The following is a 16051-nucleotide window of genomic DNA, read 5'->3' on the forward strand; positions in this document are numbered from 1 at the left end:
TTCTTCCTTTGAAAACTTGAAAATTAATTTTTTTAAATTATAAATCAATACATTTCATTATAATGAAGAAAGAAAAATTAACAACCTTCACCTATTCCTTCTTTATTCCCATTTTGTGACACCCAATAGATTATAGCAATTCACATTCCTTCCCATTGCCAGCATTATATTTATTTTGCTAAATTTTATTGAGTTTTTCAACAATATTCATAATTAAAATTAGTTTATAGTTTTCCTGTACCAATTATAAAGAAATGTACACATACATATTTTTAATATGTTGGATATTTCTGTAATGGTGATACATGATTACTTGCAGTGAAACTTTTTTTCCTATTATATAGTTATCTTGCTGCGAAATAGTATTGCAACTTGGGTATATATAGCATTTGGTTTGTATTATCTCAGATTCAACCCCTCTCTGCCAGTGTTAGCATGTGTGTTAAGAATCTTGATTTTTAGGATCTGTAGTCCTATTGATTAACTTTAAAATTCTAGTTAAAAGGCTAATATGCGTTCATTAAAGTGAGGTGCCCAGAGACGGGTGTCATGTGACCCTGCGCTCCTGGGCAATGTTGGCTCCAAGTTGCCTGCTCAGCCCAGGAACTCTTGGCCTTTCCGTAGAGTGAGTGCCTGATGGTGTTCTTCCCATCACTCACTAACCGGCAGAAAGTTTGTTGTGATTCAGATTTTTGCATAGTAGTAGTTGCTCTTAAACTAAAAACGAAATTAAGAATGGAGACTTGAATGAAAACCTAGGTGAGCTATAATCTTTGTTAATGAAATGCTAAATCTCCCTACCTTTAAGGGCAGCAGCTCAGTCAGGAGTGGAGTATCAAGACCTAAAACATTCTTTCTGGTTCTAAGTGATGATAGTTGACTTTTAAGCACTTGGTCCTCTGTGTGTTTAAAAAAATGTTAGTTCTTAAGACAGGGTTCCAATCAGTGCCATAATAGTAGGTCAAACAAAGCATGGGACCATTTTATTTATTATCAGAAAATGAAAACAAATCAGCTCTCTGTGGAGTGGGCTAAAGTGGAGGATTATGAATGATGTTCTTGAAAAATACTAAAAATGCTTCACACGAAGTTGTTTCTTAGAGATTTTGTCTACTGGGTGTCTGTACTTACCCTTGGGAACAGCTGAGAGAGTGAATTACTGTCCTGAGCTGGTTGGTTGCCTGGCAGACTCCGGTTAAAGAGGTAATATGAGAACAGGAAACAAAAACACCCCGTTTCCTCATTTATGGCTCAGCTTGGCTTCCCTTTCATCAGAAGCAGGAGTAAAAGATCTAAGTTTGAGAAAACACTGGTACAGTCGTCCCCCCTTACCTCCAGGAGATAGATACGTGGCCTAGACTGTGGGCTCCCAGTCAAGGGGATCTAGGTCCTAATCATCTCTGTATTTCTAGTCTAGTTTAGTTTTGAGCTGGTCACTTCGATTTTCTCCAGATGAGGTCATAGGCCACCTGAGCCAAATTTCATCTGGGGAGTTTTGTTAAAACTTCAGATTGTCAAGACACACCCACAGATTTACTAAATAAAAATCTCCAAGAGCTCCAATCTAAGATGGCAAGTACGTGCCATGTCATTGATAACGCAAGGATAGAAACCAAGGCCTCCAGACCTTGCCCCCCACACACGTTTGCTCCTTTGCTGACATGCTCATTAGCTACCAGATGAACTTTATTGGGCATCTACTAAGTGCCAGCTACTCTGGGTGTAAAGATAAATGAGGCACATGAACATTTAAAAGCAAAAACTGTTGAGTTAGATTTGATTTGAATCAACCTTACCTACTTACTAACCATACAAATTTCAGCAAGTTACTTTATTTCTCTAAGCCTACTTCCTCTTTTTTAAAATAGAAATAATATCTGTGCTATCAGACTGATGTTCCTTTTAGGCAAGATAATGCATATAAAGTGCTTTGCAAAGTGCTTGGCATATAGTGTACCCTTTTTTTGGTTTTACTTTTATAATATCAATGAGTTACTGGTTTATTAATGATTGGCTTGCACACATACGGTATTACATTCAGTGAAATAATACATTATGGGATTAGTAACAGAAAAAGATAAACACTAAAAGGGTGAAAGAAAAATGTTTTCTATATTTTTTATTATCAATTTTATTTTATTTTTAAAAGATTTTTGTTAAAATTGACTGTGGGGGGGATGGACAGAGGAGAGCGAAGGGGGGAAATTGGAACAACTGTAATATAGTGTATTCTTGAAATGTTAGCTTTTTCCCTCTTAATTAACAAGCTTACATTCCAAGCAGGTCTGAATGTCTTGCCAAATAAGAAAAATTTGGAAATAAGGAAGAGATTGTATGAATTAGATCTTGTTTTATGATAAACAACCCCCAAACTTGTTGATGTAACTTTTATTGACATAACAGTTTGATGGGTTGGCAGTTTGGGCTGAGCTCTGCTGAGACAGTTCATCCCCGTCCTGGATTGTGTCATCTGGGCACACTCACGTGTGTGTTAGCGGTCAGCCGGCTGTCAGTGGCTGCACCCACATAGTGACTGACGCAGAGGGGGTAAGTGGGTCATGTGTTCTCATGGTGGTCAAGAGCAGTGGTGTCCCATGAGCAAGCACATTTCAAGCCTCTACTCATGTCACGTTTACTAGTGTTTCATGAGCAAAGCCAAGCACATGGTCAAGTTCAGATTCAACCAATAGAGAGATTCTCTGACTTGATGGGTGAAGGGACATACATAAAGGGAAGGAAAGAATTTGTGACTGTTTTTGTAATCTTCATAGAAAGTGTTTTAGTGATGTCTTACTCTGTTTGAGGCTTTATGGTGGGTGACTTACATGGTATTCATTTAATCCTCACAACAATTTGTCACTTCTGGCATTCCATTTCAAAGAGGAGAAAACTGATGATCAGATCATTTAAGGGCTTTGTGTACATTTGGCCCAAATTATTCACATCAAGTTATGGGATGTCATTTTTGGTGCTGTCTCTTGTTACTTAGATGATCTGAAAATCAGCTCAGGAGGCAGAAGGAGTCTCCTTTATTTAATAAAATTTTTTTATTAACACGGAGTTCTGAATACTAGTTTTACATTCCCATTTATACCTTGAACCATTGGGCCATGTATTTATTTGCTATAGAAAAAAAGTTTTTTATTTTACTATCCTTACTCTTCTTCAAGACTTTCCAGAAGCGAATGAGCACTATTTTAGTGGGTTTTTGTTTGTTTCACCAGATCACCTACACAACCTGGATCTCACTGCGTTTTGGACATGACTGAGCCTCTTCAATGGGCCAGATATCACTGGCGGCGGCTGATGGGCAGAACAAACCGAGACGACGACGACGAGAGGCCATACAACTATTCTTTGCTGCTTGCCTGCAGGGGCAAGTCCTCTCAGACCCCCAGACTGGCGGGAAAGCACCGGGTGGTTGTTCCCCACCTCCAGTCCTTCAAGGAAGAATATGAACAGTTCTCTGGGACCTACGTGAATAACCGAATACGAACAACAAAGTACACACTTCTGAATTTTGTGCCGAGAAATTTATTTGAACAATTTCACAGGTACTTGTGGTTTTTTGAAAAATGTCTTAGATTTTTTTGGCATTCTAAGTTTTATGTAAGTTTTTTTTCATTTTCATAACATCTTATGTTACCTGAGGCTAAGACCTGTGATGGGACCTTGGACAGTTCTGGTGGGGAACGTTGTGGAACGGTGACTGCATAGCACTTGACTATTGGGGAGATGCCTTCTCTTGACCAGAGAAGATATGGTTATCCTCATCTGAGGGATTAAGGGACTAGCTTTGACATTGTGCTGTGGCCAGTCTCGTGCCAGAGATAAGCAACAGAGCAGGGGCCGTGGCCTTGAGTTGACTCACTCTTGCTCGCGTGCTCTTTCCTTCCGTTAAACCATGTGCCGCATTTTAATATTTTCTTACTTGATGATATGGAAAGACAAAGCTCTGAAACAAATGCAAATGTAAGAAGTTCTTACATGAAACAACAATAAAATTCAGTTTAATGTAGATATATGGAACTTCTCCTATGAATTTAGGCACTGAAGGGAATGCAGGTCCAAATGGTGTTCCTTTTCTGTGGACTTCACTGTTTATCAAGAGAAGCAAGATGTGTATACAAAGACAAGTCCCAGTGTGATGAGTGTTATGAAGTGCTGCTAAGTAGGATGGAAGCCTCTGAAAGAGAAGGAATAGGAATACGGCAGCTCTATGAGGAGAAGAGCGAGTAGCATTTGAACGTAATTGTGGAGGGTAGGTGGGATCCTCAGGGCAGAGGTGTCAGCAAAGCGCGTGTCAGAGGGAGGTAGGTGTATGAAAAGCAGCAGCACAGAAGATTTTCTTGAGGCCTTGAAAGTAATCCTTTCTGACTCACACACTGGGAGGCAAATTGAAGGCAGAGAGCACGTTTAGGAAGGTACTGCCTGTATCCTGGTGAGTTGTAATGGAGATCTGAATTTAGATCAATGTGGGATTAAAGAGAAACATAATCTGTTACAGACGCTGTAGATTAAATAGGGGGAGTTAAGTAAAAAGATGAAGTGACCATGTTGAGCTGAGGTGACCGGGCAAATTAACAGAAAAATTCAAGACAAATAAAAAAGAATCTTGCTTAGGAGATTATTTTGTTTTTCTAAATGTTGAATTTAAGATGCTAATTTGAGTACAGAGATTCTCCACATTCAATATTTATTTTCATCATCCACTCTGTATGTGTTCCATATGCATTTATTGAATAGTGGATGCATTTCAAGTATAAATGTTAATTTGTTGAACTAATGGCTTTAAATGCTATGGGTGGCCCTGATCAGTGTGGCTCAGGTGGTTGGGCATCATCCCACAAAGCAAAATGTCGCTGGTTCGATTCCGGTCAGGGCACTTGCCTGGGGTGTGGGTTCCGTCCATTCCAGTCAGGGTGTCTGTGGAAGGCAGCCAATCAATGTTTCTCTCTCACATGGATGTTTTTCTCCCTCTCTTTCTCTCTCTCATCCTCTTTCTCTAAAAATAAATAAATTTAAAATAAAATAATAAAAGTAAATGCTACAAGTGTTTTTGTCTTTTATGGAGTTTATAATCTAGTGCACTTGATGGAATTAGCATATGAACCTTGAAGAGTTCAGGGCCCGCGCTGTAGGTCTGGATGCAGTCCACATGAAAATAATTTCAGCCAAAAATGTAGCGAAAAGAGTTAAGGAAGAAATTTTCAGAGTAAAAGGAGTTGGAGGTGAGGAACGGGAAATGTGTATAGATTAACAGGAAAAAATGTGGTAAAAATTCAAGGGAGTATGCAGCATTGAGATTTCATGTGTTTCTTTTAAGGAAAAGGGCCGCTTGCATTTCCCTGAAAGGGCTGTGCAGCAGTGTTTACATATGTAAATAGAGGAATGGAGGAAGTTCTTGAGAAAGTGGTTTTGAATAGCAGAAATAGAGAGGTTGGTCTCCAGGGGGGAAAAAACCCTCAGGCTTGTCTACTTATTTTGAACCTTATTTGAGTGTAGTGCTTGGACATACAAATGAACTTCTGACGGGTAGAAAGCTGGGTTACTTAAACATTTATTTTTATAAGGCTTTAATGCTGAATTTCTCCTATTTTCTTAACTTTTAAAAAGAGAATAGTATTGTCTATTATGCTTTATGTGTTACACCCTCAAGACTGTAAATACTTACTATTGTATAATTATTAAATAATACCTCTTATTTATTAAAGTATGCCTTGAGCTAGATGTCTACAGGGGTAACAAATTATTCCTCAAATTCATTAGATTTTGCTAGTTCTTCATTTCGTAGCATCTAAAACCCACTAATAGGAACTCGTTGAAAAACACCTGAGCAGGGGTGTCAAAACTTTTGGGGTCTCTGGGCCACAATCAAAGAAGAGTTGACTTGGGCCACCCATTAAATGCATTGCCACATGTAATCACTAAGTCATCTCGTGTTTTAAGGACGTCTATGATTTTGTGTTGGGCCGCATTCCCAGCCATCCTGGGCCGCGTGGACACCCCTGGCATTGCCTCTTTTGCTCTAGGTGTTTCTGTGACTTGTAAACACCTCCTCGTGTGTGTGTGTTTTGCAGAGCCGCCAACTTATACTTCTTGTTTCTGGTCGTCCTGAACTGGGTGCCTTTGGTAGAAGCCTTCCAAAAGGAAATTACGATGCTGCCTCTGGTGGTGGTCCTTACAATTATCGCGATTAAAGATGGCTTGGAGGATTACCGGAAATACAAAACTGACAAGCGGATCAACAACTCGGTCACTAAAGTTTACAGTAGGTGAGTGGAACAGGAGCTGTCCTGGGGAAAACACACGCATCGTTCAGAAACATGCAGAAGGTAGCTTTTCCCCCCTTATGTGTGACCAGGACCCTTTTTGTGGTGGTGGTGGCAGCGGTGGTATTTTCCACTAATATTTATCAAAGCTTCCGGTGAATTTAATTCATGCGTCACAGGAAAACAGAACTGGGTGAGGCATTGTCAATCCAGGAGTCAAGCCCTTTTGTAACTCATAAGTGAAACTGAAAGAATTAAACTTCAAACCCTGAGAACAAAAACAAGCAGATAGTTTTTAATGCTAGTTGTTACAGTTTGGGATTTGAAGAGGATGGGGTATGAAAAATATGGAAGGACATGAAAAACAAGAGGCAATATGAAAAAGAGAAGACAAGAGCTAGCTGCGGAGAAGGGGAATTCTGAAAAATGAGAAGAAGTTTCTGTTTTTGTGGGGGGAGGGGCTCAACGATCGAGGCTGGTAAAACCCTTCGCCCTGCGGCAACGATGGAGGGCATTCCTGGCAGGAGGTCTTTTCAGAAGCGTGTTTGCTGTGTTGGAGACTGGTACTCCCAATGTAACCAGAAAAGACACCGGCGTTTGGGCTGCCTGTCACTACCAAATCCAATAAGCAATGACAGTGATTGAATCTTTTATAGGCGCTTTATTCAGATGGCGGCTATCCGAGAAGATAGTGGGTTCATACCCTAACAAACCATCTTGCCTTCTTTTTCCTGGCCAGATCTTTTATAAGAGGGGGTGGGGGAGGACAAGCAAGGTGCAGTAAGGGCTTTGAGATTCAGCAGTTGCAACATTAGCTGTCTCCAAGGGGTGGGGTAGTCGCCTGCTTCTTCCTGGTACGGATGTCTCCAGGTGGTAGTCTTTAGCCAATGCCCCAGGAGGTCGGCTGCTTTTCCCAAGCCCCAGGATGGGCCTTATCTGTAGTTTCTGAAAGGAAAGCTTAACATACACATTACTTGCTTGATTTATGGCTATTTACCTTAACCTAAAATTTTCCAAGTCTGAAGCCTCCTATGACCAATATTTATGGAATAGAAAGCCTGCATAGCCATGAATGCAGGCCGTTAAGAAGAGTTTTGAACTTGACTATATATGGTATGCCTACATTTCCAAATTATATTATACATCGTACAATGCTAATGTCCAAAAACAACTGTTCGTTTCACTGTGGCATGTTGTCTAGTCCTGTGCAGACTGTGTGTCTGTTTTACCAAGTTGAGATAATACTACATTATCGTGCTCCCATCCTGTTAGCCTAATATTATACCACAAGCCTTTCTCATGCCTTTATCCTTCAAGAAAGTGTTTTGATGGCCATATAGCTACATTGTTTCTCATATGACTAATTTATTTAAATATTTCCCATATTGCATAATTTTGAGAATTATGCTGCAGTGAGTATGATACAAAAGTTTTGGAGATTGATGATTATTTTACCATTTTAATTAGAAATGGAATTACTAGATCAAAGAAAAGGAATATGTTTAAGTTCTTACTTTTGTGGCTTTTGTGAAAATGGATTACAAAGTTCATACCATTAATTCTCTGAGGGTTTCCTTTCATGAGAACTGTATCTATTTTTTGAAGAAGTCATCATTAGAATAATTTTGTAAACAGATGTCTGAATCCTATATGTTGAGCGCTTTCCAAACAACTTTATGGTGTCACCTGTTTTCACTGCAGAGGTAGGAAGGTTTATGGAGTATTTTGAAGGTAGTGAATATATTCACTTGGCCTGAAGAGGATAACAAAAAAAAAGAGCAATAACAAGCAATAAAAAGTTAAAGTGGACATTTAAGGCCTACTGTGGAGGGACTCCACCATCAGGCTAGTGCGTGAACAGTGTATTAGTTGGGGTTCTCCAGAGAAACAGAACCAGTAGGAATGAGATTTATGATAAGGAACTGGCTCAGGTGATTATGGAGGCCCGCAGGTCCCGCTGTCCGCAAACGGGTCCCAGGAAGGCCGGCGGTGTTGCTGGAAAGCCTGAGGCATGGAGAGCTGCTGATGGAGATTTCAGTCCTGGCCTGAAGGCCAGAGAACCAAGAGTGCTGAGGTCAGAAGTCTGATGTCCCAGCTCAACAAGCAAAGAGTAAATTCAGTCTTCCTCTCCCTTTTTGTTCTATTTAGGCCCTGAAAAGATTGGGGGATGCTCACCTATGCCACGGAGGGCCATCTGCTTTACTCAGTTCACCAATTCAAGGCCAATTTCTTCCAGAAACACTCTCACAGACACGTGCAGAAATGTCTAACCAGATATCTGGACACTCTGTGGCCCAGTGACGTTGACACCTAAAATTCGGCATCACAGATATTTTCCTTTAGTGGTAGAGAATCCATCTTTTGAATGGAGAAGTAATGTGAAGGAAGTAATGCGGTACTTTAGAAATATTGGTCTCCTCCAGGCATGGGAATAGCCTCTACTAACAAAGTAGATCTGTTTCTACTAATCAGTCCAGTGCATTATTGGGAATAAATGCAAAGTACAGGAAGGGGTTCAAAGTAGAGACATTGTGAAGAAGAACCCAACCACATTTGGTGAACTTTTGTGATTTTTGAGCTTTCAAAGATAAAATAACCTCTCATAGAAATACCAAACATTGAAGTCACCTCAGGTAGAATGCATTAGAGATGATAGCAAGACAGGCCTCCAAGTGGAAATGCCCACTGGGCAAACAGGAACACTGCAGAAGCTCTGAAGGAAGGAAAGGCTACAGAGTAAAGCTTCAAAGTCACCAGTCCCTTTTGAGAGGATTTTGAAGTTAGGAGTTTGACTTAAATCCCTAATGGGGAAAATGTGAAGATCTAAAAGACAGCTTTGAGCCCAAAGGTAGGCACCTATTTGTGCCTTTGAGAAGACGTCACAGGTTTCCTCGGATAGATGCTGTCCCTCTGTCTTCTGAGATGCTGGAGCATCCGGTATTTCTCTTGGGTTGACTTTGGTGCTCACATAGAGTCTGTGTGCATAAACAGTCATTCTAAATTTGTCAGACTAGAGATTCTTCTATTCTATTCTAGTTACCAAGTCAGGGTAAGGATGTCTAGGTTCAAGTCTACTTTTATAATAAACAGAAGTATATGCTGAACAAATTTAAGGCTCTTTTGACTGGACAAGAATTCAACCAGGTGACATAATTTTTGTTTTAGAAAAAAAATAATGCAAAGGCTTGTTGTGACAGTTGAACTGTCTTCAATTTTACATGAGATGTAGCAGAAATAGTTAGGGAAAGCACCAAGGAAGTGATGTTTCAAGTGAAATCTGTGGGATTCCGCATTCTTCAGTGGCTTTCTCAATATTTGTTTTAAAGCTCTGTAAAGAAAATGAAGAAAACTTTTTTTTCCTTTGTCAGATGGTCTGAGCTGTACTTGGATAAAGAAAACTTAGTTCTATTTTTTTCTTATAGCTGTATAATCTAGACTCATGTCTGACTTTATGTTAATGCCCTCTCTTATCATCATAATTGACAGATTATATAAAAAAATGAAAGTAATAGGAAAAGCCTGAAGTTTTCATGTTAAAGTCATAGAGCATGTGACTAAAACAGAGCTATGAATCATTTGTTGACATTTAAGTCCTTATCACATACCAGGGACAAAGAGGTGAAATGTTGAGATAGTCTCACCCTTAATAAATAGCTGTAGGAAGTAGTATTTTACAATGATCCTATGTTGGACAAAATCTGGATTTTGCTCAATTTTAAGATTACCCAGCTAACACCAAATTTAGCAAGTTGAATGCATACTTCTTATATGTATTTTAAATACAAATTTTTATATATAAATAATTGTTGATTGTTGAAAGCTAATTTAGAGTTGGTTTGATTCTAATGTGTTTGCTTTTCTAGATTGTTCTAAAAAATTCTAATCTTGGTTTACTTACTCAGCAGTGTGTAGCCTTGGGCAAATTATGTAAGCTAGGTAAATTCAGTTCCCTTCATTGTGAATATAATAGTAATAAAAAAGTAGGCATGGTGCCTATCCCTTTCTAAGTGCTAAAATAAAGGTTAGCTATTATAATGATCACTATAGGTAAGTAATAACTATTAGCTGGAGTTTATGTTTGTCACATTATCAGTTTATTTCATCAGTATTGGAGTAACCCTTAGAACACGTACAATTTCATAAATATTAAAATTGCCTAATGGGGGGAACCTGGTGTAATTTTTTCTCAGGGGTCTCTTTAGACATAGTCCAGATCAATTTTAGATGCTTTACATATAAACTTAAAGCTGTCTAAAAGACAGCTTTGAGCCCAAAGGTAGGCACCTATTTGTGCCTTTGAGAAGACGTCACAGGTTTCCTCGGATAGATGCTGTCCCTCTGCCTTCTGAGACACCGGAGCATCTGGTATTTCTCTTGGGTTGACTTTGGTGCTCACATAGAGTCTGTGTGCATAAACAGTCATTCTAAATTTGTCAGACTAGAGATTCTTCTATTCTATTCTAGTTACCAAGAATTCTGTTAGTTCTATTACCAAGAATTCTAGTTATTCAGTTGTTTAAGGTCCATTTCAAGATATCTATTTATGATTTCCTTTCATAATAGAATCAGGTAACTATGTCTTTCTTATCCATATTCTATGTGGTGTGCTTTGGTTTGATATTGTAAAAGAAATAATGCTTACCTTTTCCCCTAAAATTGTTCTTAAAAATTATAAGGATTTAAAGAAATTAAGATAGGCTGTAAGACCATGCCTTGTTGATTTAAATGTGCTAACTTAAATTCTTATGAAATACAAAGAAATCACTTCAGAGAACAGATTATTTAGAGCGAAAGTATGAAGCCATTACACTTTGCAAGCTCATGGAAGAAGCAAATTAGCATTTCTGTGCAGATAATTTGGTTCTTATTTCTAATGTGTGGTCTTTCACAAGGCGCTTAATTTTCCTTGGGAAAGTATCATTGGGAAATAACAAACACTAGTGTAGAAATTAAACTCTTAAATCCTATTACACCCCAGTTAAGTTACAATGAACTATTATAGAAAACTTGACTTTCTTAATGTTGCCTTTAAAATAGCAGCTATTTGTAAGGTTCTCAGGTTTGTTTCAAAGACAATAGGAATGTGTTGAAAAGACAATCATTCAACAAATTTGAGTGCCTGCTGTGGGGTAGGCACTGAGAGGGTTAGAGGTTTAAACAAAAAATAAATATATTGCCAGCCCTCCGGGAACTTACACTGTTTTCTGGTCTTTGAAAATCACCATGTTGATGTTAGGAGTTTTAAAATGTTAGCTAAAACTAACGCTTTAGGATTATCTCACAAATTCATAGAACTTCATGGTTCTTGCAGTGAGACTATGTATCAGTGGTCTCCTAAGTTAATTACCTTATGTGTGACATTTTCCAAAGCAATGATCTTGAAATTCATGTTGTAATGCATAACCAAACCATGTTTTCAGTTTTGTGGTCATCAGTAAGTGGCTATACCTGGGAATAAGTTTACTTCTTGAGAGATGGAGTATGAAGCTACCTGCCTTGTTTCAAATTCTAGGGCCACTTAGGAGCCCTGTGACCTTGAGCAGGTTACTTAACCTGTCAAAGCCTGTCTTTTCTCATCTGTGAAATAGAGCCGTAGTGTGTCCATTGTATTATTAGCACTAACATGGTAACTGGCATAAATTAAGATCAGATGTTTATTGACATAAACTAGCTGTCTATTAGGAAATTAGCTTTTTTAAAGAAAAAATCCTGGTATATGCACCCAATTGGAAGAAAAATGAAGTTAATTCAATTGCAAAATTGGCTCCATTTACATTTTGTTCCAGTATAGAATAAATAAGCCTTTCCTTCAGAAAAACTTTACGTATGTTTGAAAGAAAAATAAAATCTTTAACCCTAATATTTAAATTTGTCTTCACTCCCTACTTTAACAAATTCTCAGCTAATTTCCTTGTAGCTTTCTTTGTAGAAAAAGTAGAGTCCATTAAGCATGAATTATATAACTCAAATTACTTCTTACATCATCCGCCTCTGCACTTACTTTCTTCTGACCTTAAATAAAGAGGCAACTCCCTTTATTGTAATTTTAATCCTTTCATCTGTGTGCTTAATCCCATTCCTGGGGTTTCTGTGTAGCCTCAGCTGACATCCCCATTTGGCCCGCGGTCTTCTACATTGCTTTTTCCGTGGGCTCCTCCCCTACATCCCTTGTGAAAGCCCAATTCTTGCATGCTCTGTCCTTTGACTTATCTTTCCTTGCAGCTACTACTCTCACCCTTTATTCTTTTCATAGCTAAACTTCATGAAATATTCTCTTTCTTCAACCTCCAATCATTTTTGGATTCACTGGAGGTCTCCCTTTATACTCCCTATCAACAATTTCATGCTCATTGCCTTTGTCCATGATCAGCAGATATCTTAATAACCAAATACTGTGGACATGACTCCTTTTTGGCTTCCTGCCCCCCCGATTGCTCCCTTTTTGAAATTTTCTTGTCCCTTGATTTCTCTTGGGTCCTCTTTCACCTCTCTCTCACTTGGAAGTCTTTTTCCCTAAGGAATCTGATATCCTTACCCGCGGTCAGCTGCCCTCTGTGTACCTGGGTCAGATCAGAATCTTCAGATTGCTGCACAGCCTTCATTGCAAACTGAATTTATGACCATCCCTGTGATGCAACCAGTTGTTGCTAAAATCTGAGACATAGTAAAAGGGCCATTCATCATTGCATCTTACAAGTTAGAAACCTTAGTGTCACCCTTGATCACTCTTCCTTATCTTTATTATCACTTTATTACCTGTAGTAAGTCAAAAACCTTTGTTGTCTCTAGTACCCAAAATGTTTTAAGTTCCTGCTATTCATTCTTGTTGCCACTGCCTTTATTCTGACCCTCTACACCCCACCCTTGAATTATTTTAATAACTTCCCATTGATTTCATGGCCATCCCTGCTTTTAACTAGCCTGGCACCCAACAATCCATCCATTACTCTGACTCAGGAATTATCAAATAGAGATAAGCTCACATTCTTCTTCTTGTGAACCTTTAGTGACTCCCCATTTTCTATGGAATGAAGTTCCTACTCCAATGTATGGCATGTAGGACTGAACCTTCAAAATATGACTCTACCTTTATTTTCGATGTTCTCTCTGTTGCTCTCTCCTTGGAAGAGTGAACTGGTGTACACAAACATTAGGGAAAAGATTGGTAAAGAAAATAAACCATTGATTTGCCTTTCTCTGTGAACTAATAAACTCTAGCTAGTCAAGCATTTTTTTAGTTGGATTCATCATGGTGCATTAGATATTTTAAAAGAATGTGTTCTAAAAATGTATTTCTTAGTCCCTTAAGCTAAATTTCTTGAAGTATCTGATATAATTCTGTACAGCAGAAGTTATACAAGTGTTGGCCCAAGGTGGCATTTCTATTTTATCTGATGTGTTAGTTTTTAAAATATATAGGCTATATGACTATTTCCCAGGCTTCTTTGACAATGACTTTAAATATGTAGCCTCATAATTATAATAGAAAATAAATCTTTACCTTTAAAATAGGTGCATTTTTGTGACAAATACCAGTCCTTTATAGATATTTGGGAGGCAATGGGGGAGTGAGACAGATTTTCCTAACTTTTGTTGGTAGCGTTGTATGTGAAATGCCGCTTATCTAGCTGATATGATGTTCTGTAATACAAATGTCCTCATATTACTCTAAGGAGAATGCTTTGTGGTGCATAATTCATATTGTTGGCATGAAAAGACCTAAGAAGTTTGGTGGAAAACATTAACATAAAGCAGAGTATTTAAGGAAAGCCAAGTTCACATGATGCATCTCTCCTTTAAAAAATTTATTATATAGAATGAATGAACTACAGTTCAAAAGAGATAAAATTTGCCATTTTATTTTGTAGGAATCAGTTGCAATGACTCAAGACTATTTTAACCAGTACTTCTATTAAATGTTAAGTAGAGTTGTTAATATAGTCATATAATGATATTTTTAATGTATTATGTAAACACACTTTTCTTTTTTTAAATATATTTTTTAAAGATTTTATTTATTTATTTTTTTAGAGAGGGGAGGAAGGGAGAAAGAGAGAGAGAAACATCAATGTGCAGTTGCTGGGGGTCATGGCCTGCAACCCAGGCATGTACCCTGACTGGGAATCAAACCTGCGACACTTTGGTTCACAGCCCGAGCTCAATTCACTGAGCTACGCCAGTCAGGGCATATAATGGTATTTTTAAAGATTTTGCTTATTTATTTTTAGAGAGAGGGGAAGTGGGAAAAAGAAAGGGACAGAAAATTGATGTGAGAGAGAAACATCAGTTGGTTGCCTCTCATTAGGTGCCCTGACTGGGGACCAAACCCGCAACCCAGGCATGTGCCCCAACTGGGATCTAACCAGCCACTTTTCACTCTGCGGACAACACCCAACCACCTGAGCCATGCTGGTCAGGGCTGTATGATTTTTAAAATGTTGTATCCGGGTATTTATTCCATCTCTTCTGTGTTTTCTTTAATTATCCATCCCATCTGCCAGGTGGGCAGCTTTCGGACAGCAGACATTGTGCCTCGTGCACTTCCAGACCCTTGACTTCCCCCTGACCCCAGGGAAGGTGCAGGAATTGCTACATATATGTGTAAACCCATCCAATAGTGATTTTAATTTTATTTTAGAATTATATTCAAACAACATAATGGTTCAAAATTTTATGGGAAAAAAGAGCTGAAAAATGTTTTAGTAGCTAGTAACTAAATGTCCAGGTCAAGCAAGTTATGGAATTTAGCTTCACAATTCTCTGGCTTCCCGTTTAGCATTTAATGGATTAAAATTCACCCTAATACTTTAAACATGCTTTAAATTATATAGTGAAACTTAAACACTGTTGTGTATGGTTTTGGCTTGATATTCTTTTTCAACTTTTTTTTGCTCTTCAATTTTAGGAAAGAGAAAAAATACCTTGATCAATGCTGGAAAGATGTTGCCGTTGGGGACTTTATTCGCCTGTCCTGTAACGAGGTTGTCCCTGCAGATATGGTCGTGCTCTTCTCCACCGACCCAGATGGGATCTGCCACATCGAGACTTCTGGTCTCGACGGAGAGAGCAACTTAAAACAGAGGCAGGTGGTTCGAGGATATGCAGAGCAGGTAAATAACATGTTTTCAGTCGGTGGCATTAACTTTTTTTTTTTTTAGAAAATGACTAAGCTTATTTTTACATGTAGATAAAGAGATTTTAGCACTTATTTTCCCATTAAAAATAGAATCCCAGAAGGCTCAAATCAGCTCCCACTATTAGTGGAAGTATGCTATGTTTTATAGATAAAAGGATCAATGACTTTAGAGTTCAAACAGTTCAGTCTGGCCATCATATATATATTTTGGAACTAAATTAAAGGAACTGAATAAAATTATTTTGACATTGGGCCTGGCTGGCGTAGCTCAGTGGATTGAGCGCGGGCTGGGAACCAAAGTGTCGCAGGTTCGATTCCCAGTCAGGGCACATGCCTAGGTTGCAGGCCACAACCCCCAGCAACCACACATTGATGTTTCTCTCTCTCTCTCTTTCTCTCTCCCCTCTCTAAAAATAATAAATAAAATCTTTGAAAAAAAATAAAAAAAATTATTTTGACATTGGGTGTTGGGCACACAATGTGATGTACAGATGATATATCCTAGAAATGTACACTTGAAACTTATATGATTTTATTAACCAATGTCACCCCAATCAATTTATGTAAAAAAAAGAATTATTTTGCAATTTGGAAAATTACTTCGTAATAGAAATAATCATCTTCTAATTTATCTCTCTTAAGC

General features: G+C 38.4%; 1 protein-coding gene across 1 annotated transcript in view; it reads left to right on the plus strand.

Annotated features, from left to right (window-relative positions):
• Positions 1–16051, plus strand: part of ATP10D (ATPase phospholipid transporting 10D (putative)) — a 78432-nt gene that overhangs the window by 15091 nt on the left and 47290 nt on the right. The window contains exons 2-4 of the mRNA XM_045834374.1: positions 3225–3554; positions 6081–6275; positions 15178–15382. Coding sequence (XP_045690330.1) covers positions 3262–3554; positions 6081–6275; positions 15178–15382 — 693 coding nt within the window. The 5' untranslated portion in view covers positions 3225–3261. The remainder of the gene's footprint in view (positions 1–3224; positions 3555–6080; positions 6276–15177; positions 15383–16051) is intronic.

The sequence above is a fragment of the Phyllostomus hastatus genome, unplaced genomic scaffold (assembly GCF_019186645.2).
Source record: "Phyllostomus hastatus isolate PE091 unplaced genomic scaffold, TTU_PhHast_1.1 phas_contig_196, whole genome shotgun sequence".
NCBI classification, from domain to species: domain Eukaryota; kingdom Metazoa; phylum Chordata; class Mammalia; order Chiroptera; family Phyllostomidae; genus Phyllostomus; species Phyllostomus hastatus.